General features: G+C 41.9%; 1 protein-coding gene and 1 long non-coding RNA gene across 3 annotated transcripts; both read right to left on the bottom strand.

The window, feature by feature from the left end:
• Positions 1–1,378: 1,378 nt before the first annotated feature.
• LOC311526086 (PABIR family member 2-like) lies at positions 1,379–17,731 on the bottom strand. Of its 2 annotated transcripts, none has more exons than XM_084638774.1 (10): positions 17,181–17,731; positions 15,272–15,350; positions 13,341–13,397; positions 12,805–12,848; positions 12,671–12,725; positions 12,358–12,459; positions 11,480–11,568; positions 9,707–9,771; positions 4,653–4,749; positions 1,379–3,370 (listed from the first exon to the last, which is right to left on the bottom strand). In XM_084638774.1, exons 1-10 carry the CDS (start codon positions 17,714–17,716, stop codon positions 3,220–3,222), a joined length of 1,275 nt encoding a protein of 424 aa, XP_084494900.1. In that variant the 5' UTR covers positions 17,717–17,731; the 3' UTR covers positions 1,379–3,219. The 2 variants fall into 2 exon arrangements, with proteins under 2 accessions (XP_084494900.1, XP_084494901.1); XM_084638775.1 differs by having other exon boundaries at positions 9,707–9,768; positions 17,181–17,682.
• A 6,007-nt stretch (positions 17,732–23,738) lies between these two features.
• LOC311526476 lies at positions 23,739–25,669 on the bottom strand. The gene is made up of 2 exons (XR_014713027.1): positions 25,274–25,669; positions 23,739–24,344 (listed from the first exon to the last, which is right to left on the bottom strand). It is a non-coding gene; the product is annotated as an uncharacterized lncRNA (long non-coding RNA).
• Positions 25,670–27,308: the final 1,639 nt, after the last annotated feature.

The following is a 27,308-nucleotide window of genomic DNA, read 5'->3' as shown; positions in this document are numbered from 1 at the left end:
TGCATGGTAAGACTAGATTTCCCCAGTGAAGTCTGTACCACCAACTATTGACATTTTCACATCCAACTATCTTACATACAAATAGTGTAGGGAAGCTTGTTTAAACATACAGAATGCAGACAGAAAAAGACATTTAAGCACAGGCTTTCATCCATGATCCCACATTTAAAATCAGTATTAGCATGAGAAACAGTGAGGTGAGGTATCTACACACAAGTCACCAAATCAGAAAAGGGGTAACAGAATAAAGATGATCCACTTCTTAGAGTGGGGCTTAGTCCACTTGATAGTTCTTAGGGCAGCATCCAGTTAAGAATAACCACCAACCAGCCACATCCGGATTGGCCTGTGTATAACTATATGTTCTGAGATAGAGTATCCAGAAGGCTGCTTAAATCAGACCTACCTTGACATTTTCAGGTATTTTGATTAGTGGACTTTCTTTCAACTATTACAGCTAACCCTGACCATTCTGAGAAGTATGGATGAGAATACAGAAAATAAGGTACTCTGCATAAGTAATACACTATATTTGTTTTCCATACACCTTTTGGATTTCTATAGTTGGGGCTGGGTTAACAGTTTGGGGTGTCTTTTCCTTAATAGCTTTAGAGTACATATGATTCAAAATTGGTTCATAACTGGATGTGTATATGCTGGTTGCTCAGATGCAATTTATTCTAAAGTGTATTTCAAAGGAAGATTGACATGTCTAGTTTTAAAAGGAAGTGGTTTTACATATAGCTAGTTGTGTGAAACAAAATCGAGTATCTGAGACTAGGCCTGTCAGGACCACAAGATAACATTCATCATCGAACAAGCAGACAGTATCTTAACACAGTTTTAGTGAGCAGTAGAGACCTCCAAAGAGTGGAGAACAGCCAGACCATTTTTAAAAAAATGCTGTAACAAAATGGAATAGTTGTGCATTTGTTTTATGAAGATTACATTCTACAAAGGCCAGCATTTTATGACTCCCCACTACTAACAAAAACAGAAATCTTGAATACAATCACTTGTACAGATAGATTAGTCAGCTTCCCCCCCCCCCGACCCCAAAAGCAATAGCTGTGTTCTCAGCTATAAGAAAGCATGCAGAAGCTTTATTGTTTTGCTACCCCCCTTGTGCAGATTTCTAAGTCATAGTACCAATAAACGCATGGTATAATGAAATTGGGGCAATGATACGTTGTACTTTCAGAGACCATTGATCAATACTTTGCAAAATGTCAGAACAGCCTTGCAAAGTATTAACATGGATAAAAATTCATTAAGTTAAAGCAATCCAAGATACAGCCAAAATGCAAGAAATAGCACTGTGCATACACAAACATGGAATACTGCAGAGCTCATTTAAAAATGGCACCACTGGACAATATTTTACAATATGCACATTTATTTGAGGCAGGGAAACTAGTGCTCCACAAGTGAAGTGATAATACAGATAAGTGCCTCGATTGGCCATTTATGGTACTTAGTACAATTTAAAACAAACACTTGAAAAGTAAAATGCTAGGTAGGACAGGGCTATTGGAAACTAAACATCTTTAGCGTGGAAAAAATATGGTGCTCCCTCCCCATTCTTAGCCAGACAGTATTGCCAGAGACTGTGCTCATCTTTAAAGCACACTTACTTTACATTCAGTGCTATTTTCTTTCAGAAATCAGAAGTTGTACTTTTAGATGACAAAAGCATTTGTGTTACCTTACAAACATTCAAACTGGAAGCTTAAGATTCTGGCAGACAATGTTGCATATTAAATAGAAACCAACTAGCAATTGTTACTGAACATAAAAAACCTTATTCAATCATAAAAAAATACTATAATTCACCACCACAGACTTTTTTACATAGTTTATAAATAATAAATAACAGTAGATTACAAATGGATTTACTTTAGCCCAGTAAGGTCTTCTGAAAAAGTATACTACTGTATTACCTCAGACTGACCAAGGTATTGTATCAAGACTACTACTCAAATGTAACTCCTTAAATGATATGCAGAGCTAGTATCCAATCCAACCTTAAAGCCTTTTCCTAGAAATTAAAGTTAATTTAGTGGCCTGCCCTCTGTAAGGCAGACAAAGGCATAAAGCTATACAGCAGCTGTGACAGGAACACACACACTGCTATCTTACAAAATAATTGGGATTCTCCATAGCACCTCCCAATAGAAGAAACACCTTGAAAAACAGCAAGCACTAAGAGAAAGCAGCACTGAAGACAGCATCTGGTAAGCACTCTACAAACAACATCCTTTGCCCACCCACCAGTTTTACATTCCTTAATTTTAACAATGTCCCCTAAGGCACAAAAATACCTATGGCCTCAATGCCACAGGAGACATTGATGGCGCCGTACACATTCTTCTTTACTCAGTAGTTTAAGTAACTTAGTTACTTGCACCATACATTTTAGATCAAAGCAGGGATTATTTCTCGTTGGCCAAATAACTATGAATATTTACCATATTCCATAGAATCTACTGGATGAAGGGGGTGGGGAGAGAACTATGCAGTTATGTTAACCATGTTTCACAGGGTATTTGTATTTCCCCTATTGATAAATATGCTAGTCACCCTAGAAGGGTCTGCATTTTGTTTTAAACACAAACAACTTCTAGAACCATAGTGTTCAACTGCAATGAAGCAATTACCAGTAGCACTACAGACAGCCAAGCATTTCTTCCCAGCTACAGAGTTGGCGGAATAATTTTACTTTGGGTTAGTGGGAGAAATTAGATATTTACCCCAACCAGAAATTGTGTTTATGAAATAAAAATCTAGCAAAATCTAATTTACTAAAGAATCTGTCAACGAATAAATGAGCATTTCCAAACATCTCTGCAACCACCGCCTGTTTCTCCAGACAAAGTGACCATGGCAGTAACAGTACCCAGTATTGTCGTAGAAATAACACTAATTGTAAAAAGATATCTGTTCAGGAATCAAAAGGTTTTTTCTTTTAAACAAAGAAGAGTTAGTATAAACTGAACAGACATCTTGTTTGTAAAATAATCAAAACCAGACATTAATATGGTCTAAAGTGTCCATTAAGGCTAAATCAAAACCACTGGGAAGAGTTGTCAAGAAATAAGATTACATTAATTTTTCCATTAGTATTTTAATCCTCATGTTAGTGATTCTCAAGGATCGGAGTTCTTCATTTCTCTGTACAAATGTACAGCACAGCTAAACACTGAGTCAGAACAGATTAAGTCACTTAGGTGAGAGATCATCCATCAAAATGAATGAAGAGCATGAGTTTGAGCATGTTACTGGAGATTCTGTGGTAATGCTGCCTTTAGCCAGTGAATCAGAGGAAGAACCAATACTGCTGCTACTCCTATCGAGAATATCTGAAGACAAACTGGAGACACAGGAAAATGGTTACTTAAGAACATGTGAACTATGAATTGGCATACCAAGTTAATGCACTTGGAAAAAAAATTAAAAAAAAAAATGTAGGAGAGACATACTACCACTCAGCCTTTACTGCAAGACTGGCAGCCCTGAAGACTCCTTATTTTGCTCTAGCATGTTATGGATACATTCATGCTCCTTAAGGGAAAGAGGAGCAGAATTTTTTTTTTAAAAACATGCATTATAAATTGATACAAACTTCAGCCAGCTGTAGAATAGAAAAGTCAGTTAACAGAAGTAGTGCCTTTAACAATTACAAGGGAAAGAAGGAATTTTTTTTTCTGATGAAGATTCCAATGACATAGCTATTCTGATGCCACTGATTAGCCAGTTTGCTCTCAAATAAATTCTTTCAAAGCAGGATCTTGCAAAATAGTTTTTTTTCCTTAAGAAAATTCTCTCACACTTGGATTTTAAAGGCTATCATGATTCCAGATTTTTATTTGCAAACTGGAACTTCATAAGAGTTGAAAAAATGACAATTCTCACTGATTGTAGGTGTCTTTCCAATTCTACAAAACTCAGGAAGAAGTTTGTTATTTTAGAACCACTTAATCTATCTGATGTGTCTCCTTGGAAAGAGACAAGATTCAAGCCAGACAAGTCACCTTCCTGTTTCTACGAAACAGACAGAGATGCATCAAATTAAGATGTGAGTGACACATCAATATAATCTTAACTGTGGAATATCATAAGAATTTAGCTTCATATCAACTATTAGCCTATGGGAATGCACAGGAGATATGTGATACTATAATTCCAAAAATATCATTCTGCTCACTATACCATTCTGAAACAGAAGGGCACCTAGCAGGTGCTGCAGACAGCAAATTATAGTCAATAGTGAGTGATTTCTGCTTTGAGGGAAGTAAGGACACCACACAATAATTTCATTTACTATGAAGCATCTGACCTGTGAGCAGCAAGGATTCCCTGCCTATTCCAGGTATCAAAAAGGGGTTCTTGTGAGATGTTCAGATGTGACCAAGAAGAGTGAACCACTTATGGGCAGCTCGTCAAATCAGCCAAACAGCAAGCAAGAAAACTTTAATTCCAGAGAGTTGGGGAAGCTTTATTATTGCTGTGATGAAATGCCAAGTATAGTTTCTACTAGTCTGCAAATGCAAATTATTTAGCACAAGTTAAAACTTCTCTGAAAAACCAAGGTGCTGAAGATATCTAAAGGACCTCTGCTTTGGTGTTTCAGTGTTTATAATACAATATTTTACCATGAACTGAAATCTGTCAGATGTGTAACATCAGGAGAGAGCATGTTGGTAGTTCCTTGGAAAAGTCTCTTTGGCTGACTTTCAGTTTCCATTTCACCTGAGAAAAGTAATTAACAGTCAAACTTGTTTGGTTCTGTGAAATATCTCAGCAGAGTAACTTCAAAGTTCTTTCTATCCAAGACTATTTTGGGTGTCCCATATAGTAAGTAATTACATGCATAACATCTTGCACTGTGATCTGATCAGATCTCTAATTAAGCTTGGTAAGAGCCCTAACACCCCTAAAGCTATAGGAAGTGATTTGATTATTCAGTCCAACCTTTGAGTATGTACTGAACTAATGCTTCAACATTGTCTAAGGGACATGATGCTACCGAAAGTGCAGTAAAACAAAGGTTCTGGTCACTCTAAGATCTCACAGCACTTTTCATAGGAGTTGGGATCTAGACCCAGTGTCTTGCCAAATTCAAACCCTGATTTCATTCTGCCTATATCAACTCCTTTTGCAGTTTCATTTGCATACTGTATTCTTCATTCCCTGTCCTGAAGTAATGTGTAGTGTTGCTCTGTGCTATTAAATAGGTGCCTGGTTCCAACCCAGAAGTGAGCACTCTGCAGTGTTTGTTGAAATGCTGAATAGCAGTTTGCGTCTTGTGCAGTGTCTCATACTCTATTTTAAAAGGTTATTTCTCAGATGTTAAGCTTAAATTGTTATATATTTAGAATTATATAGCTTGTATATGCTTTAAACGTATGTTTTTAAAAGCAATATAAATGTCAAATGTAAGTGGTTTTAAAAGGACTCATTTTTACAGCCAGCTGTATAACTTGTTTAAAACTGGGCTGCTATATGGACCATTTTCTGGCCATCCGCATATCGTTCTCTTAATATCTAAGAGCAGGCAATCACTCCCATTTTGTTCACTAAAAAAAATTGTATTGTCACAATATCAGTAACTTTGAGAAATTTAAACAGCATGGGTCAAGAATGGACCCAAAGATGCCCTTTTGGATATTCATGCCAATATTGACAAACATGAAAGCACACTCACAAAGCCTTACACAAAAAATATTAGGCACAACATCTAATCACTTCTGCTTCCTCATTGTGAGACAGATTACTTCCTCACCCCCCCATGTAAACCTATGGACTTCTTTGGGATTGTAATGTGAAAGGCAGAATTGGGTCCCATATGTTTAGTATATTATACCAGTGGTGGGCAACCTATGGCCCATCAGGGTAATCCACTGGCAGGCTGTCAGACCTTCTTTTACATTTACACAGCTGCCTGCAGCTCCCAATGGCTGCAGTTCGCTGTTCCCAGCCAATGGGAGCTGCAGGAAACAGCGCAGGTTATCCTGACGGGCTGCAGGTTGCCCACCACTGTCTTATATTGTGGGACGATACCCAGTTCATTTATCAGTTTCTTATATAAAGTTCAGTTATCTGATACTTTAGTATTTTTCAGTTTCGTTTTTATTGCCAGGTTCATGAGAGTTTTCAGATGTAGTTTAATTCACAGTCTACCAGCAAAAGTGTATTTGAAATTTGGGCACTACTTTTTCAGCTTCCAGTTAACTTATAGCAGTTCTAGTGTCAACTTGGGGAACTAACTGAAAGGTTTCACATTAAAAACATACTATAAATTAACTTTGTGTACATAATGTAGGAGAAATACACTACCACTCAGCCTTTACTCCAAGACTGGCAGCCCTGAAAACTCATTTTCTGTAGCATGCAAGGAATATGTTCATTCTCCTTTGATGAAATAATGATGGCTTCCATCACACAGACTGAAGCTAAAGAACATAGATGTAAAATACTCTGGATCCTCACACAAACTGAGAAGAAAAAGGTCAGACAACTCTTTCAAGAAATGTGAAATTCTACTGGAAGGCTGCATAGTAACATGCATCATTTTTACCACTAGAAGATATTTTAACAGCTAGCATTTCACAGTTGTACAATATAACACTTTGATATGCCGAGACTTTCCTATTAGGGATTGTTTCAGTTTATGGCTATGACTATACATGTTACCATGTAATAAATGCAGACTAAGGACCGCTAAGCAATTCAAGAGTTTAAAATTAAAGCAACCAGAATTATGTATTTCAGGAGGATATGAAGGAATTAGGTGTACTTAGTGACATTTATGATTAAGGACTATTCATAATTAAGGCTAAGATTTTGTCTCAGATATTTTAGTAAGAGTCAGGGACGGGTCATGGCTTTTGTGAATTTTTTTTTTTGCACCCATGACCCGTCCCTGACTTTTACTAAATATCTGTGACAAAATGGGGATCTGCATCTGCAGGTCCCCACACCGCCTAAAGTGGGGTAGCTGGGTGGTGGCTAGGGTCCTCTGTGGCAGCTGCCAGAGGCCACAAGGGTACCCAACAGCTCCCTGCCCTTGCGGGGGACCCTGCAGCTCCCAACCACTGCAGGCTGAAGTCACGGAGGTCACTGGAAGTCTCGGATTCCCATGACTTTGGCGACCAAATCATAGCCTTATGCATAATTAAAACTGGTTTGTGTTTCCAGTAAAAGTAGAAATGAGTTTGCTCTTCATCTGTGAGAACTGCTCCAAAAAGCACCAAAGTGGAGTGGGGAATGGGAAAGCAGGCTCTAGTTTGGACTTTACTTGTACTGTGCTTTTGCTTTAAGTGGTGCACTTTAATGTACTTTGGCATCTTACATTCAGTGAGTTTCACTATGGGTGCTAAAAGCTGCTTCACATTTAATATTGCAACTCAGTTTCTATTAGAAATCTGATTTTTTTTTGCATACGCCCTTTCTAAAATCCACAAAGGAATCCCCTCAAAACTAAGTAAGTGGCATCTGCAGTAAAGGCAGGGTTTTTTAAAAATCAAATTTGAAATAAATTAGACCAGATTTGACAGATTGGAAGTAGGTCAATTTATTTTGCCACTTTTTTTTTTAAAGCAAACAACCAACTTCACAATTTCATAAATACACACTTAGGGAGAATAAAAGGAGATGTCACTAGTGTGGTTGAGTAAGGAAAGATCAACAGAACTGGATGGGGTAGGTGGAGAAGTACTTGCCGCATAAGCATTGGTAAATAGTTTTTTTTTAAATCCCTCAGTTTAATGTAGTGCCAATTAATAATAATATGGAGAATTTATATAAATTTTACTTCAAACACCATACCACCACCACATTTCTTGTTAAGAAAAGCAGATTTTTCAAAGGAAAAACACTATCATGTACTCTATGCTACTTCCATCCCTCTAATTCTCAAAATATCCATCTTTTGAACTTTCATAGTATAAAACAAACACTGGGTATAAAATTTCAAAGATATTCAGTAAACATATAAAAGGGAATACTTCCATAATTAGAATAAACTTTTGAAATGTACCACTATACAATCTATTTCCTTCAGAACATCATTTATGGAAGCCAGATATATTTCTAACGTAACAAAAATGGTTAAATACAGAGGGAGCCACAGTAATATAGTAATCCCAGAATACAAGGCAGACGCCAATTTTAATCATAGAACATCAGGGTTGGAAGGGACCTCAGGAGGTCATCTAGTCCAACCCCCTGCTCAAGGCAGGACCAATCCCCAATTTTTGCCCCAGATCCCTAAATGGCCCCCTCAAGGATTGAATTTACAACCCTCAACCTTAAACTCAAGCCGGAAACCTCGATTTAAATCACTGATTTTAATTATGTTTTGCATTTGTACTTGTTATTTTCTTAAGGATAGGCCAGTTCTCATTAGCTGGTATCCATTGAACCATGGTGATATGCAACTAAATAAAGCTTTTTATATTAAATTTTTTTGCTAACCAGAAGGATACTCTATATTTAAGCAATTATATAGCTGAATTTATTTATTCAGATTACATTTTATGCTAAAAATGCATAATTCATAAATTTCTATTTACCAGATTAACTTTTTACTTGTGGTTTGTGTCAAGATCTATTTGGCTAGAAATTCAAATTCAATTAAATGCATAAATACAGTATTTTAAAAAATAAAACTACCTTAAAATGTTGGCTATATAAGAGAAATCAAAACATGTTTTGTATTTAACACTAACTGGTTTATTAAAACAAAGGAAGTATTATCTCTAGTTAGTGAATTGAACTGATTGGTTTTGGTCACCATGTCCTTCAAGGTTTTAGAACTAGCAGACCTAATGCGCTCTCACATATTTTGTTCATAGAGTGAAAGAAACAAGCTTTCCTGCTTTTTCAACTCCCAACGGGTTTCTTAACTTTGAATGAAGTAATAACTGAACTGGATGCATAAACTGAAAAGAAGAAAATATTTTCTCTATACCCTCAGAAGAGCGAGTCCAAACCTAGTTTAAATATTTAGACTCTGGCTCCAGGTGCTTAAACTGACTTCCACCAGTTCAGTGGCATAACTGTCTTTAAAACGTGGCAGCAAACATGTACTGCTTAATAATTTTTGTATTTAGTTTAAATGACATTAGCGTATAAAGTAGCCTAGTAAAACATAGGGTTGTCAATTTCAAGTTTAATTTTAAATAGGTTTACTTTAAAGACAAACCTTTATTTAATTTAAATCAAAATCCAATTTTGATGTTTTTTAAACTATGTTTTGATCCACCTTGCCAGAGAATCTAAAAAAACTTTAAAGGTGAAGCATATTTATCTTAGAATGAGTCTTAATTTACAGCTTCCTGCAGCTAAAAATGATTGCCCATCTAGCATAGATTTTTATGTACATCTGATTTTTAGCAAGTCAATCTTTCCAGTTTCCAGCCCATGTTTACTAATAGTCAAAGGTGAAAAACATTCCAAGTTTTAAATAGTAAATACAAGTGACTATTTTAAAAGTAATTGTAAAGTTTAGTAGAAGTCAGATTTATAGTATTTTAGGCAAGCCCTTTTGTTTTATTTTACAGCTGGAAGTTTGGATTGGCAAATTCCAATACATCATGGAGGAGCACGCACTATATTTTGAGGAAAGGCTACTGCTTAGCTTAGCATTAGGATTTAAAGGCAGAAAGTCTATCATCTCTACAATATCAGAAGTATTTAAACATACCTTTCCTTTTAATGGGACCAAGAACACTGGGCCTGATACAGTTGATTGGACTCTGACTCCTCCTGCTAAAAGAGCCAATACTGGTATCAATAAATTCTAAAAAGTTTAAGCTTGAACTAAATGTTTTAAATACTACATCAATATACAACCACATTTTAAAAAGTGAATTCCTGTTTTAAAACAGTTCTGTACAGTTCAAATACGTAGGCAATTGGGAGTCTGATACTGTAGTTAAACAGAAAAGTTAGGTTTTGAATGGTGTTGTCTCGTTAGAGAAGGATTGTTAGGATATAGATATTCAGGCCTGTCAGTAAAGGCCTGTACTCTAAGAATTTAGGTGTATTTTTATCACTTGGCTAGTTATAGAGGTATAAAAGAATCAAAATCACTGTCTGCCGGTGTAAAGTCCTTCTCTTACTGCGACAGTCTGAGGCCCTGTTTTTAGGCTAAGGCCTTTGGCTAAGCAGCAGAGGCAGCCATAAGCTGGGAAGCGACCGGTCACATCCTCACACTCCAAACTAGTCACATTGAAATAAGGTGCTATTGGGCTGTTAGGAATATACTCCTGTCCTGATAATGCCTGTCACCTCCAGAGAAAGGGAAGTGCCTAGAAGATGTAAAAGGAAACTTAGTTTGATAGCATCCTGTCTGGCAAGAACTCACTTATCAATAGCTGGGATGTGAAATCCTCACTTCTGTATTTTTTGTCATTATAGTTCCCACTTTGCCATTGTTTGTCTGTATAAAGTCTGGTTCTGTGATTGTTTGTCTGCTGTATAATTAATTTTGCTGGGTGTAAACTAAGGTGGTGGGATATAATTGATTAAATAATCATGTTACAATATGTTCAGATTGGTTAGTTAAATTTCAGGAAAATGATTGGTTAAGGTATAGCAAAGCAAAACTCAAGTTTTACTATATAGTCTGCAGTCAATCAGGAAGTGAGGGGGTGGGTATGGGGAGGGCAGAAATGGGAACAAGGAATGGGGGTGCGGAAATTGGAATCATGTTTGGCTAAGGGCAGGAATGGGAACAAGAACACAGGTGTAAGGCTCTGTGGTGTCAGAGCTGGGAAGGGGGACACTAAGGAAGGAAACTGGAATCATGCTTGCTGGAAGTTCACCCCAATAAACATTGAATTGTTTGCACCTTTGGACTTCGGGTATTGTTGCTCTCTGTTCATGCAAGAAGGACCAGGGAAGGAAGTGGGTGAAGGAATAAGCCCCCTAACGAGGATATCTACCATATGATCTTTGGTAGATCATTTAATTTCTCTTTACTTGTGGAATGTCAGTCTCATTTTATCCATTTGTAAGTTAGGTATACTGCTTGTATACATCAGGGATTTAAAAAGTTTGCCTCATAAGCATTAGGAGATTCTCTATGAAGGACCCAGTCTAATCTAAATTTAAAGAATTCAAAGAATGCTAGCATTCAACTTCCTCTTGCAAAGTTGAACATTCAAAATTTTGGGGGATGTGGGGCAATGGTGGGGTCTCTAATTTCAACATCAGGGCAGTTTAAAAAGAAAAAAAGCTTTCAATATTTTGTCAGCAGGTCATTTTTAAAGGAAACTCCTGCTTTAAAAGGTGGCTGAACAAAACTAGAACCATCCAGAAGTCACTCTATTAATGGATTCCAGTTGAGATTACAAATAAAAATTGCTTCAAATCAATTTCCAGGCCTGAATTTTAATACTGAACTGTCTTAAACTGCCAGATTATTATTGAAACTAAGTCAGTATGCATTTGTTACTGAGACAAATTGACTTACTTTGAGAATCGCCTTGTTGGACTAGGAATAGGACTTGGAGGTAATCCATTACTACTCACAAACATTTGTAAGGATGGTGAAAAACATTGCTGGGAAAAGAATTAAACAATAAAATACTTCTGCAACTTGCTTTTAAATCATCAATATTTTTCCCACCCCAACCAAAATCCCCAGTGAAAGTAACAAGGCCAACAACCACCTACTGGAAGCTTGGTAAGAGAGGGAGAAGAAGTGGTGCTGGGGGAGGGTCTTTGTCTCCACTGCACCCTTCCCGGGTTTGCAATGAAGAGACCCAGGAGCAACACAGAATAAAGGGAAAGGGCCATCCTTGTAAACTTAACATGGCCACAGCTGAACTCCTAATCTTTCCTCCCAAAAAGGCTCCAATGACCCCAAGCTATCACTGCTGACACCATCTTTCCCAGCACTCAGACCTGTTCACTGGGTCTTGCACTCCTCCCTCTCTTCCTCCACACATACACAGCTTGTATCCAAATCTTGCTGCTTCCTCCATAGTATTTCTAAGATCCATCCTTTTCTTTCTTTTTAGGCAGCTTAAAATCTCATCCAGGCCTTCATCTTTCAATTTGATTACCACAGCTGCCTCCCTAGCATCTCCCCTCCCTAAAGCACACAAAATGCAGCTGCTGAAGTCACTCAACGTGGTGAAGGAACCAGGAAGTCAGCAGGTCAGATTTTGCAGGGTTAGGTAGTAAGTTTTAGATATTGAGAAAAGTCAACAGTAGTTAGATTTAACAATGGTGTTAGACTTTCTTCTTTAAAAAGAGTAAATTATTTTGGGAGTTTAAAAAAAAATCCTTTGCAGTTCATCTTAATCTGAAATTTGTGTTTTCTTCCTTGTTTTTCATTTATCCTACCTTCCCTATTCCTCGGGTGGGTGAAGGTGCTGGGGAAACTGGGATGAAGTCTATTCTCTTTGGAGAGGAAGATTTCTCGGACTTGTCCAAGTCATTGTCACTCTGTAAATACAAAATGTTGCCCTTACGCTGATATAGTACATATCTTTAGAACCCAAGCCACAACATTTCAATGGCCAAATCAGTGGAACAACTTGAACACCAAACTTATGTTTTCTAAAATTATTTCCAAAGTCATTTCCACTTTTTCCTTAAAGCCAATGGTTAAGCGTAGAAGTAGAATTAAAAATTTAAACATCTGTAAAGAGATTACCAGGCTCAAGCTTTCCTCCCATGACTGGCTTATCTGCATTGCTGTTTGCACTTCCCTAAAAAACACAAAAAATCCCATCAGTGGCTACAAAGATGAAGAGTCTGGATACTTTCTTATTTTTCAGTCACACTCACCTTTCATGTGCTGTTTCTCTGTTCATTAAATCCACTCCTTCCTCCTGCAGGAGATAAGTGCTATAAGCTTTCATAATATTTAGTTCATCATGGTACTCAAAGCTGAATGAACTCTTCCTAGTTCAGTCATCTGCCTTTAGAATTTAAACAAGCCAGAGTAACACTCCAGAAGGAAAGGCCTGTCATCCGTCCCAACTCACCATGTCTCCCTGTTCATCCCAGAGCCCAATACGTAGATCATAATAGTAGCTTTGAAAGTGCTGAAGCACTTCAATATGAAGAAAGAACAAGCCCTATGAGGACACCACTCCAGACTTCAGAGTAGCAGCCGTGTTAGTCTGTATTCGCAAAAAGAAAAGGAGTACTAGTGGCAACTTAGAGACTAACACTCTAGGTTAGGGGATGAAACAGAGCTAAATGATTTAATGGAGAAGAAATGCCAGCAGTATCATTTCCATATCAAATACTTCACGAAGAGAAGGAGAGTGAAATATTTTGATAAAATATCACATGTGGAGTAGAATAATGCAATTTACCCTTCTGATTTGATGAAGTCTGCTGCTAGGAATTCGAATGGGAGATGATGACAGCAACTAGAAAAGAGTAAACATCCACTTCTCAATCATAAATCAGTAGTCTGCATACAACTTATTCTCAGTTACCTATGTTCTCTTTAAATTAGAATTAAGATAACCAGGTGTCAATAAGTGCTCAGAACTCAGACCACATTGTAGTAAGATGATAGTTGACCTTAGTATAGCTAGTGCTCTCTTCTTACGAAGTTCATTCCATTAATCAGTGGATGGCACAGTTCTCAGAACTGTAGGAAGCCACTGGCTATTGCCCTCAAATGTAGTAGCAATAATAAACAATTAAGGTAGGGTACTGGAATAAGAATGTGAGCATGAGTTAGAACAGTGGTTCTCAACCAGGGGTACGTATATCCCTGGGGGTACGCAGATGTCTTTCAGGGGGTACATCAACTCATCTAGGTAGTTGCCTAGTTTTACAACAGGTTACATAGAAAGAACTAGCCAAGTTAGTACAAACTAAAGTTTCAAACAGACAATGACTTGTTTATATGGCTCTATGTACTATATACACTGAAATATAAGTACAATATTTATATTCCAAAATTATTTATTCTATAATATGGTAAAAATGAAAAAGCAATTTTTCAGTAATAGGGTGGTGTGACGTTTATATTTTTATGTATGATTTTGTAAGCAAGAAGTCTAGGTGAGGTGAAACTTGGGAGCATGCAAGACAAGGGTATAGCAGTCTGAAAAGGTTGAAAAGGGTATAGTAGTCTGAAAAGGTTGAGAGCCATTTAGTTAGAACATTACAAAAATCTAACTTTGTACTTAAGTGGTAAGATATTATTCACATACCTTAAACAATTTCTCTCAGATAAGCTATAATGGTATCACAAATTTTCAGAAGTGCCAGCAGGAAAAGTTGTAGGGAATTTAAATATTGGAAATAGCCCTTTGCAATAAACTTAACCCCTTTGGGGCAAAGATTGTCTCATAGCTAGGTCTGTACAGCACATAGATCTAATTTAGGGCTTTGGGCACTACCATAAAATAAGCGTTTACTATAACTAACAACAACATTAGGCATGGGGAAGACAGTGAAGTGACAGCTCCATAACAAAAAGTTTAGACCCAGAATTCTGTTATTCTTTTGCTATGTAAGACAGAGGCAATAGATATTTTATTGATTTTAGGACCTTTCAAGTCCCATAACCTCTTTAAAGAGCCAAGACCTACTCTTTACTTCCTATAAAGATAGGAATAAAATGATTTTAGCTGAAAAACAGTAATGCTATTTCCCATGATTTGTCCAAGTTAACAACTGATGGGGAAACATTTAAAGAGTCAAACATCTTTGAAAAGTGAAATAATCACAGGACTGTATGCTGAAAACTCTAAACAGTAAGGAGTAGAGTAACATTCAGCATATGAATTATTCTAAAATTAACTTCTCTTAATCTGTTGCTGTGAAGCCTGCTGTCCACCTCCAGCTCTCATCACCCTATCAGAGAGTCAAGTAAGAAGAAGGTTTGTGGTGTTTTTTTTTTTTTAGACAGTTCAACTGTGCAGGGTTATTTTAAAATGAGACTGCAATTACTCTTTCCCACAGGCAAATTCCATGCATTGAGCTTTGAGACCAGAAGAGATGCTGGATTCCACTCTGCTATGGTATCCCAACTATGGGCAATGTTAACCAAAACAAAAAGGCAGGGTAGTAATCAGTAATATGCTTTGTGGAGTATCCTGCTTATATCTACAAAATTTCTTGATTTTTCAGAGGAAATTTTCAAGTAATTTAAAGAAATCCATTTTGCAGCCAAGAGGTCTGTAAGAATATTTCAGTACAGCTTTAAATGAAGTTTAAACTTTTTATTTCCCCTCACTCAATTACACACTGTTGAGGTGTGAACACTGCGTTTAAGATTACTTACCATGCTATGACGGTTCATAACTGTTGTACTGTTCCTGCGGGTTCGCAACACATAAGGCTGAAAAACCTGTGAATTATCACTGAAAGAGATTACAATAGTTACTTTAATTTAAGGCACACATCAGTTATACAATCTTTTTGTATTACATTTTTCAAGATACTGACATGTTCCCATTCTATTTGGCATATTATTTCAAAAAACTAGAGAAGGTAAGGGCATGGAGGATACTAGCTTGTCACCTTTGACTAGCTAAGTATCAGGGAGTAGCAGTGTTAGTCTGTATCCACAAAAACAAGGAGTCCGGTGGCACCTTAAAGATTGAGATTTATTTGGGCATAAGCTTTTGTAGGTTAAAAAAAAGCCGCCACTTATGCTAAAAAAAACCTGTTAGTCTTTAAGGTGCCACCAGACTCAGTGTTGTTTTTTGAAGAGCTTTTGACTCAAGTTTCTCTCTAGCTGAGTGAAATTAATGGTCTCATTCTACTTTTCAGTATCTGAAATGCTAGCGTTTTTTGACAGATTGCTCAGGGGCCTTTTGTAGACAGCCATATTCCTTAAGTCTAAAAAAAATTTGTTTTAAAACCAGCTACAAATATGATCTTCAGAAAAGGTTTGGTTGCACAGTTCTAATTAGTGTGTGGTATTCAGCAGACTAGTCCCTTGGACTGAGATTAGCAAGCAGACAGTAGACTGGCATCCACACTCTTGCTTCCCCCAACTAGGGTTTATACCATTAACACAATTCTAGCATTGCAAAGAACCACAAAAGATTTGAAGAGGTGACAGTTAAACTGAGCCTAACCTACATGGAGAACCTGCAGAATTATATGGAATTAGTTGTCCATAAACATCAACAAGAAGTGAAGCAACTACGGACTGGATGGAAGGGGAGTGCCTGTCTTGCTTGCTCAAAGACTTCGTGCACCCGACAAAAAGGCTGTATAATAGACCCATTTCAGGGCCAGCCCAATGGATTATGGAACTCCTGATTGCACAACGCACTGCACCATGGTTGGGGAGCAGCCCCTTGTGGGCATTCTCCCAGCTGGAGACGGTACCGAAGATGGAATAGGGATCAGTTGGATAAGCATCAGATGACCTCCTGAGGTCCCTTTCAACCTATGATTCTATGGGGAAAGAAGGGCTGATAGGTAAGGGGATGGATCTTCTACGTCTAACAGCAGGGCAGCAACCATCAAAACCCACAGCTTCCTCTCAGACATGGGGAAGAGGAGCCCCAGGATGGCAGGAGGATGCCACAGCCGGGCCCCCATCCCCTCTGAGCCCAGGAACGGGCACACCCCAGACTCAAGTCCCTCAACCCAAGCCTATGGACCACGGGGGGGGGGGGGGTTGGTGGCTACCGCACTCCCAGGGTTGAAGTCATTTCCATCATATACACAGTTTGCTTCAATGGCTCTCAGCACGGCCACTGCAGGAATTGTTCCAGTGCCCCTGCAATGGGGGGGGGGGAGGGGCGGGCCCGGGTCTCGCTCACCTCAGCCCGGGGATGAGGGAATGGGGGGGAGGGGCGGGCCCGGGGATGAGGGAATGGGGGGGAGGGGCGGGCCCGGGGATGAGGGGGGAGGGGCGGGCCCGGGTCTCGCTCACCTCAGCCCGGGGATGGGGGGAGGGGCGGGCCCGGGTCTCGCTCACCTCAGCCCGGGGATGGGGGGAGGGGCGGGCCCGGGTCTCGCTCACCTCAGCCCGGGGATGGGGGGAGGGGCGGGCCCGGGTCTCGCTCACCTCAGCCCGGGGATGGGGGGAGGGGCGGGCCCGGGTCTCGCTCACCTCAGCCCGGGGATGGGGGGAGGGGCGGGCCCGGGTCTCGCTCACCTCAGCCCGGGGATGAGAGAATGGGGGGGAGGGGCGGGCCCGGGGGGGATGGGCGGGCCCGGGTCTCGCTCACCTCAGCCCGTGGATGAGGGGGGCGCTGTTCGATCTCCTCAAGCTCCCCCCGTCGCTCGGGGCCGGCGCGCTCCCCGCCGGCAGCTCCAGGTCCAGCTCCATTTTCTCTTGAGCCATCGCGGCGGCTCCGGCTGCTCCTGCTCCGCCGCGGGGCCCATTCACTGGGGGCGGCCGCAGCGGCTCCTCATGCCGCCCCCCGCCCCGATCCGGCCCGGCCCCCCCTACAGGCCCCGCAGAGGCCGCTGCAGGCAGAGCCCGGGGGCGCTGCGAGCCGGGCGAGGGGGGCGGCACCAGCAGCGCCCCATGCTGGGGAGACGAGAGGGGGCGGCCCCTTCCCCCCTCCGCCGCCGCCGCCGCCGCCGCTTCCTCGGCCCCTCTCGGCTCCCTGCGCGCGGCGCCGGCCTTGCCGCCTCCTCGGGGAAACAAGCGACCGGGCCTAGAGCAGCACCACACAGAACGCGCCGCTACTGGAAGCGCTGCGCATGCGCCACACGCAGCCGGCGGGGTGGGGGAAACTGGTGTGCTGGAAACGCGCATGGGCTCTGCAGCTGCATCATACCAATACGCATGCGTGGAAGAGCCTCCTCCGGAGAGCTTTGATTTCAAGGAGAAGCCCGGGCGCCAGGGAAGGACGGGTACGCTGATTGGCTGAACCGGGAGGGCGTGTATTTGAAATGGCCCAATAGGCAGTAAGAAATTTGACGTTGTATGCAATGGTTGGAGCCGGAGTTTTTGAATTTTGGATGTAGGGACTGTGGGTTCGAGGCCCCCTGTTAACCACTAGCGCCTTGTGGAATTTTCTTGGAACCTGTTAATTACGGGTTCTGCTTGTGCTATATATTTACTATATTATCCATGGTGGCAACACCTCATAGCCGCTTTCCTATGGTTTGCTCTAGTACACTAGAATATGACCATAACCACATCACATAGTCTGGTGGAGCACCTTTGTGTATCCATCCAATCTGTTAGGTGTTTATATGATTGCCAAAGACAAAGGAAATCATCTGGGATTTGGGGCAGCATCGGTGCACAATTTACACCCTTATCTTCAGGAATTTGCTACAAAAATTTGCCCAAATCTGTACAATATGATTCCTGCAAGGATTTCTCACGTAGCGTTTGGCTGTATGTGATCTTATCCTTTGCTGGCCAAGCAAAGCAAGGTCAAACGCTCGACTTGATTGCATTTCTGTCTTTGTCTGCCTGCCCTGTAACATAGTAAGTGAGAAACGTCACATCCACTAGTATGCAACAGTATGGTTTACCAGCACCTTTATGAAGATGCTGTCTTTTTCTCCAGAATCTCAGGTTTTGGGGTTTTTTTCTGAATCTGCAGGAAGCTTGGAACAATAGTTCTGATAGGGTTGCAAACTGTCTAATCACACAAACCCAAACACTTTTGCCCTACCTCTTTCCTTCTCCCAGGCCTTGACCCTCTCACTCCATCCTCCCTCCCTGTGTCGTGGGCTCTTCCCCGCCCTCACTTAGGCTTGCCAATCCTCCAGGATTGGTCTGGAGTATCCAGGAATTAAAGATTAATCTTTAATGAATGATTATATCATGTGATGAAATCTCTAGGGATACATCCAACCAAAACTGGCTACCCTACTCTCTCACTTTCACCAGGCTGGGGCAGGGGGTTGGGGTGCGGGCTCTGGGCTGGGGCCAAGGGGTTTGGAGTGTGGGAGGGGGCTCCTGGCTGAGGCTGGGGAAAGGGGTGTGGGGTGCAAGCTCTGGGAGTGCTCTGCATGTACCCACAGCTCCCATTAGCCACAGTTCCCAGCCAATATGGAGCTGCGGAATGAGGGAGAGGGTAGCGCACAGAGACCCCCTGCCCTCCCCCATGGGCAGCGGGGATGTGCCGGCCACTTCCGGGAGCGGCACGCAGCCAGGGCAGGCATGGAACCTGCCTTAGCCCCGCTACGCCGCCAGACTTTTAGTGCCTAAAATCTCCTGGTTTGGCTTCAGTAACCTCTGGGAGATAGAGCCCGATTCCAGGAGTCTCCCGGCGAAACCGGGAGGGTTGGTATTCGCAACCCTAGGTGTGAACTGTCCCATTTATTTCAGTGAGGTGTAACTCAGGCCTTATCTCCAGCAGTGGTTTTCAACCTGTGGTCTGCAGACCCCTGCTGGTCTGCAGACTATATCTAATAAGGTGTCTATAAAAGGTTGTCATACAACTGTGGTTTTCTACCTGTGGTGTGTGGATCCCTGGGGGTCCACAGACTATGTCTTAGATTTCCAAAGGGTTCTGCACCTCCATTTCAAATTTTTGATGGGTCCGCAAATGAAAAAAGGTTGAAAATCACTGGTCTACAGTAAAAAGGGTTTGCTGGTATCGTTATAAGGGATATTGGCAAGGTTCCTTCCCCACTCTGAACTCTAGGATACAGATGTGGGGACCTGCATGAAAACCCCCTAAGCTTATTTTTACCAGCTTAGGTTAAAACTTCCCCAAGGTACAAACTATTTTACCTTTTGCCCTTGGACTTTATTGCTGCCACCACCAAGCGTCTAACGAATATATAACAGGGAAAGAGCCCACTTGGAAACGTCTTTTCTCCCAAAATGCTCCCAAACCCTACACCCCCTTTCCTGGGGAAGGCTTGATAAAAATCCTCACCAATTTGCATAGGTGAACACAGACCCAAACCCTTGGATCTTAAGAACAATGAAAAAACAATCAGGTTCTTAAAAGAAGAATTTTAATAGAAGAAAAAGTAAAAGAATCACCTCTGTAAAATCAGGATGGTAAATACCTTACAGGGTAATCAGATTCAAAACATAGAGAATCCCTCTAGGCAAAACCTTAAGTTACAAAAAGACACAAAAACAAGAATATACATTCCATTCAGCACAGCTTATTTTATCAGCCATTTAAACAAAACAGAATCTAACGCATATCTAGCTAGATTACTTACTGAGTTCTAAGACTCCATTCCTTTTCTGTTCCCGGCAAAAGCATCACACAGACAGAGAGAACCCTTTGTTTTCCCCCCCTCCAGCTTTGAAAGTATCTTGTCTCCTCATTGGTCATTTTGGTCAGCTGCCAGGAAGGTTATCTTTAGCTTCTTAACCCTTTACAGGTGAAAGGGTTTTTTCCTCTGGCCAGGAGGGATTTAAAGGTGGTTAGCCTTCCCTTTATATTTATGACAGATATATATACTTGAGATAGCTTATAATAAGGAAGTGATACATAGAAATGCTGGTAAAAATATTTATCTTCTGACATGGGTCAGGATTTTTAAAAAGACAGATGGAAAACTGTGGCACTAGATAAAGAGAGAGAGAGAGATAAGTATGTATGATTACAGACAGAATTGTATTGAAATAGGTGCACCCTATATTTCTATGATTCTATGCATGTCTATTGTATTAAATATATAGATAAAGTAACCATGACAATATGTTATACCAATAAAATAAAAATCAGCAGGATCTTATTAAAGGGGAAAAGGCAAAATGCCACATTTATTGTGAATACAGAAAGAATCATAGTAAGCAGTTAGTTATAGCTATAACATTCTATTCAATTTCATATTTATTCACACATTCATTCATACACACACACACACACAGAGGTTCTGCAAGGTTGTTATCATAGTCACCAGCCTTAGAGCTGCTCATGCCAAGCCACTGGCCAGGTGGCCTAGACATGAGGAGGGAGCAGGGCCTTGTCAGATGTACATCTGATGCTCCTGGAAGTTGGTTTGCAGAATCAGACCTCAAAGTTGTCACTTTCAAGAGTCCTTTTTTATAGGAATTTCTTCCTATGCCAGTCTGTGGGAATTGCTTCATCATGCTGTTGCTGAATCAATCAGCAGATGGCACATTCCTGATGGCTCCGTGCTGCCAGATGTTATCTTGTTCTTTGGTTCTCCCGTTCTTGAGGCTGTTGGGTGGATTCCAGTCTGCCCTCCGGGGGTCCTCTGGTTATTTCCACTTGACGCCTTCTTCAGCCGATGAACACTGGATTCTTAGGCTGGCACCTCCCTGATCATTCAGTTATTATCCACACCAAGCATCCATCCACATACATCCTCTATCTCTATTTTAATCACAATTATTAACAAAGCGAGATGAATACAACAAAAGGGCGGGGAGTCTCTGAGTGCTGTTTCTGTTGTTACAGAGTATTGCTTTGAGTCGCTCTCTGTGTGAGTAGTTGTTCTTACAAATAATTGCTTTGAGAACAGACGCTGTCTTAGAATGTACTGACACAATTAGCAGCTTGCAAGTTTCACACAGAGAGGGAGAGAAACAGTACCAAAACCCAAGAGACCTCTTAATTAGTAATACTCTGGAATTTAAACTATGGGGAATCAAACTCATTCGTGATTTTAATACAGAACTTCTTTAATATGATCCAACAAATAGCTATATACAAAAAAGAATATGTGTCATATGAATATGAATAATATGGTATGAGGATTCATAGACAGATACATAGACGGTTATGTATGACCATAGATACATGGATGAGTATATATTTATGGTAATAAGAAGATAAATAGCTATAAGGATATTTAAGATGATAGGTACATATAGATACAGGAGTAGGTATCACAAAATATAGAAAAATAAGTTTGGCATAAATACATATTTTAAAGGGGTTTGTACTGCCAAACATCACTGTAGTATCTGAGTATCCTCCATATGAAATAGATTATCAATGATGAAGTTCCTAATGGACTTAATGGAGTCTCTACTTCTTTTTCCTTATCAGATTATAGGAAGATCTATTTAGGTAGCTGCATTAGGGGTAGGTGGTTGATGTGAGTGTTGTTTTGTTTATGGTGGAAGAAGTTTACTAAACAGAAAAGTTTTGAGCATTTAATAAAAGAGTCAGGATTTGTCTAATCTCTGGAAGATAGCTTCACAGCTGTATGTCTACACTATGAAAGTAGGTCAATTTTATAGAAGTCGATTTTTATATATCTATTTTATATAGTCAATTGTGTATGTCCCCACTAAGCACATTAAGTCAGCGGAGTGCATCCTCACTACCGTGGCTAGTATCAACTCACGGAGCAGTGCACTGTGGGAAGCTATCCCACAGTTCCTGCAGTCTCTGCTGCACATTGGAATTCTGGGTTAAGCTCCCAATGCCTGATGGGGCAAAAACATTGTCATGGGTGGTTCTGAGTACATGTCTTCAGTCTCCCCTCCCTCCTTCCCTCTGTGAAAGCAACTGCAGACAATCATTTTGCGCCTTTTTTCCTGGGTTACCCATGCAGACGCCATAGCATGGCAAGCATGGAGCCTGCTTAGCGCACTGCTGCTGTTGCGAGCATTGTAAACACCTCGCACATTATACTGCAGTAGGTGCAGAACCTGGCTAAGAGACAGCAGCACGAGGATGATTGTGAGGAGGATATGGACACATGTTCCTGAAAGCACGCAATTGGCACATCATGGCAGCAGTGGGGCTGGTTAATACAGTGGAACACCGATTCTGGGCCCGGCAAACAAGCACAGGCTGGTGGGACCGCATAGTGTTGCAAGTATGGGATGATTCCCAGTGGCTGTGAAACTTTCTCATGCGTAAGGCCACTTTCCTGGAACTCTGTGAGTTGCTTTCCCCTGCCCTGAAATGCAGGAATACCAAGATAAGAGCTGCCCTGATGGTTGAGATGCAATAGTTGAGTGGCAATAGCCCTGTGGAACCTTGCAACGTCTGACTGCTACCAGTCAGTCGGGAATCAATTTGGAGTGGGCAAATCTACTGTGTGGACTGCTGTGATTCAAGTAGCCAATGCAATCACTGATGTTCTGCTATCAAGGGTAGTGACTCTGGGAAATGTGCAGACCTTTGTGGATGGCTTTATTGCTCTGGGGTTCCCTAAGGGGTACTTCTCAATGGTGCTGCAAGCACTGGTGGATCACAAGGGACGTTTCACCAACATCAACGTGGGATGGCCGGGAAAGGTGCATGACACTCACATCTTTAGGAACTCTGGGCTCTTTGAGCAGCTGCAGGAAGGGACTTACTTCCCAGACCAGAAAATTACTGTTGGGGATGTTGAAATGTCAATAGTTATCCTTGGAGACCCAGCCTACCCCTTGCTCCCATGGCTCATGAAGCCATACACAGGCAGCCTGGACAGTAGTAAGAAGCAGTTCAACAATAGGCTGAGCAAGTGCAGAATGGTGGTAGAATGTGCCTTTGGACGTTTAAAAGCTCTCTGGCGCTGTTTGCTGACTAGGTTAGACCTCAACACAACCAATATATCCATTGTTATTACTGCTTGCTGTGTGCTCCATAATATCTGTGAGAGTAAGGGGGAGACGTTTATGGTGGAGTGGGAGATTGAGGCAAATCACCTGGCTGCCAATTTTGGACAGCCAGACACCAGGGCGATTAGAAGAGCACAGGTAGGCGCACTGTGCATCAGAGAGGCTTTGAAAACCAGTTTCATGACTGGCCAGGCTACGGTGTGACAGTTGTGTGTGTTTCTCCTTGCTCCAAACCCACCCCCTTTGTTGATTTTAATTCCCTGTAAGCCAACCACCCTCCCCTCTTCAATCACAGCTGGCAAAGGAAATAAAGTCACTATTGTTTTGAAACCATGCATTCTTTCTTTATTAATTAAAGAAAGGGGAGATAACTGATAAGGTAGCCCAGGTGGGGTGAGGGAGGAGGAGAGGAGGGAAGGACAAGGCCACATTGCTTATTGTAGCCACACTACAAATCAAACAAATTTATTTCAATCAATCAAAACTGTTTGAATGACAGCCTTCTGTTGCTTGGGCCATCCTCTGGAGTGGAGTGGCTGGGTATCTGGAGCCTCCCCACCGCATTCTTGGGCATCTGGGTGAGGAGGATATGGAACTTGGGGAGGAGGGCAGGTGGTTGTACAGTGGATGCAGCAGTGGTCTGTGCTCTTGTTGGCTTTCTTGCAGCTCCAACAGATGCTTCATCATGTCCGTTTGCTCCCCCCATTAGCCTCAGCATTTCATCCTGCCTCTTCTCATCGCGCTCACTTATTGCTTTCCTGGACTCTGCCACTGAATGCCTCCATGCATTCAGCTGTGCCCTATCAGTGCGGGAGGACTGCATGAGCTCGGAAAACATGTCATTGCAAGTGTGTTTTTTTCCTTCTTCTAATCTGTGATAACCTCAGGGACGGAGATGATAGGGGGAGCATAGAAACATTTGCACCTGTGGAGGGATAAAAAGAGAGAGTAAAATTTAAGATGATACATTTCTGAGAACAAAAGGGAGACTCTTTCACAGTGAATCAAGCAATTCACAGCAGACAGCACATGTGCTTTAGGTACAAGGTTGCATATTCCCTTTTATATTGAGTGCCTGCCAGTATGGTGACACATCACACATGGCTGGGCAACAGAATTCAGTTTCCAGGCAGCCATGGTAAGCCAAAAGGTACGCGGGTTTGGCTTCTAACGCCTTCATAACATGTGGGAAGGTTTTCAAACTGCAGCGCCCTCCTTTCCCATAGCAAGCAATGCTGGTTGGGTTTGCCATTTAAAAGGAGGGACTGCGGTTTTTGGGTGGATGTGCAGCACACATCTCCCCCACCCCTCTGCGTGGCTATTTGGCATGATCCCTTCACCCCTCCCCCTGCCGCGTGGCTATTCTCAGGGATGATCCCTTTTAGGCAAACACAAACAGCCCAGCATAAATGGGGTCCTTTTACTGTTCCCTTACAAATAGTCTCCTATTTCAACCAGGTGACTGTGCATGATATCACTCTCCTGAGGCTAACACAGAAAGATATCGCCTGAATGTTGCTCGAATGCGACTAAAACCCAGGACCATTCGCTGCCATGCTTTGTGCTGCAGTGATTCCAGACTACTTGCTACTGGCTTGGCATGGTAAAGTATCTTACCGTGGAGGACGAAATAAGGCAGCCCTCCCCAGAAACCTTCTGCAAAGGCTTTCAGAGTACCTCCAGGAGAGCTTCAAGGAGATGTCCCTGGAGGATTCCAGTTCCATCCTCAGACACATTAACAGACTTTTCCAGTAGCTGTACTGGCTGCGAATGCATCCCAAGTCTTCAGGGCAAATCACACATTAAACACTATTGCTTTTAAACCCTGTACCTTAATTACAAATGTGCACTCACCAGAGGTGCCTTCTCTGCCTTCAGGGTTGGGGATCCCGCCTTGGGAGGGTATTGGCTCCAGGGTGATGAAAAGATCCTGGCTGCCGGGGAGAACGCATTCACCCCTTGCCTGCTGCGCATTCTCCTCCTCCTCCTCTTCCTCATCCACAAAATCCTCCTCTGTGTTGCGTGAGACTCCCCCCTATCAGGTGTCCACGGATAGTGGTGGGGTAGTGGTAGGGTCCCCCCCTAGAATGCCATTCAGCTGATCATAGAAGCGGCATGTATGGGGTTCTGACCCGGAATGACCGTTTGTCTCCTTTGTCTTTTGGTAGGCTTGCCTGAGCTCCTTGACTTTCACGTGGCACTGCTGTGTATCTCTGTTGTAGCCTCTGTCCTTCATGCCCTGTGTTTAATTACTTATTGCTTAATTACACATTGCATAAAAAGTATTTCCATTACAGGTTCTGAATTTCCCACTCTTTAATTTAATTTAATTAAAGAGTATTCGTGAGACAGCAGCTCTCAGGCCACTGAGTTCCTGCCTCCAGCCCAGGGGCTCTCAGCTAACAATCCACAACAAAGTCCCCAAGGATCCAACCTTCTGAAGTTACAGGCAGGGAGCAGGAGCTCGCGGGAACTGCATGGGTCAAGCACAGCCCATCAATAATGGGAAGGAGGACATGCACACACAGCAGCAGCAGTCCCCTGCACAGTAGACCACTTGATACTTGTGCTATTCCGCAAAAAGAAAAGGAGTACTTGTGGCACCTTAGAGACAAACAAATTTATTTGAGCATAAGCTTTCGTGAGCTACAGCTCACTTCATCAGATGCATTCAGTGGAAAATACAGTGGGGAGATTTTATATACACAGAGAACATGAAACAATGGGTGTTACCATATACACTGTAACAAGAGTGATCAGGTAAGGTGAGCTATTACCAGCAGGCGAGTGGGGTGGGACAGGGGGAACCTTTTGTAGTGATAATCAAGGTGGGCCATTTCCAGCAGTTGACAAGAACGTGTGAGGAACAGTAGGGGGTTGGGGAAATAAACATGGGGAAATAGTTTTACTTTGTGTAATGACACATCCACTCCCAGTCTTTATTCAAACCTAAGTTAATTGTATCCAGTTTGCAAATTAATTCCAATTCAGCAGTCTCTCATTGGAGCCTGTTTTTGAAGTTTTTTTGTTGATGAATTGCCACTTTTAGGTCTGTAGTCGAGCGACCAAAGAGATTGAAGTGTTCTCCGACTGGTTTTTGAATGTTATAATTCTTGACGTCTGATTTGTGTCCATTTATTCTTTTACATAGAGACTGTCCAGTTTGGCCAATGTACATGGCAGAGGGGCATTGCTGGCACATGATGGCATATATCCCATTGGTAGATGTGCAGGTGAACGAGCCTCTGATAGTGTGGCTGATGTGATTAGGCCCTGTGATGGTGTCCCCTGAATAGATATGTGGACACAGTTGGCAACGGGGTTTGTTGCAAGGATAGGTTCCTGGGTTAGTGGTTCTGTTGTGTGGTGTGTGGTTGCTGGTGAGTATTTGCTTCAGGTTGGGGGGCTGTCTGTAAGCAATGACTGGCCTGTCTCCTAAGATCTGTGAGAGTGATGGGTCGTCCTTCAGGATAGGTTGTAGATCCTTGATGACGCGTTGGAGAGGTTTTAGTTGGGGGGCTGAAGGTGATGGCTAGTGGCCTTCTGTTATTTTCTTTATTGGGGCTGTCCTGTAGTAGGTGACTTCTGGCTACTCTTCTGGCTCTATCAATCTGTTTCTTCAGTTCAGCAGGTGGGTATTGTAGTTGTAAGAATGCTTGACAGAGATCTTGTAGGTGTTTCTCTGTCTGAGGGTTTGGAACAAATGCGGTTGTATCGCAGAGCTTGGCTGTAGACAATGGATCGTGGTGTGGTCTGGATGAAAGCTGGAGGTTGTAGGTAGGAATAGCGGTCAGTAGGTGTCCGGTATAGGGTGATGTTTATGTGACCATCGCTTATTAGCACTGTAGTGTCCAGGAAGTGGATCTCTTGTGTGGATTGGTCCAGGCTG

The sequence above is a fragment of the Lepidochelys olivacea genome (genome assembly GCF_965140295.1).
Source record: "Lepidochelys olivacea isolate rLepOli2 genome assembly, chromosome: 9".
NCBI lineage: Eukaryota > Metazoa > Chordata > Testudines > Cheloniidae > Lepidochelys > Lepidochelys olivacea.
This window is presented reverse-complemented; position numbering and strand designations above follow the sequence as displayed.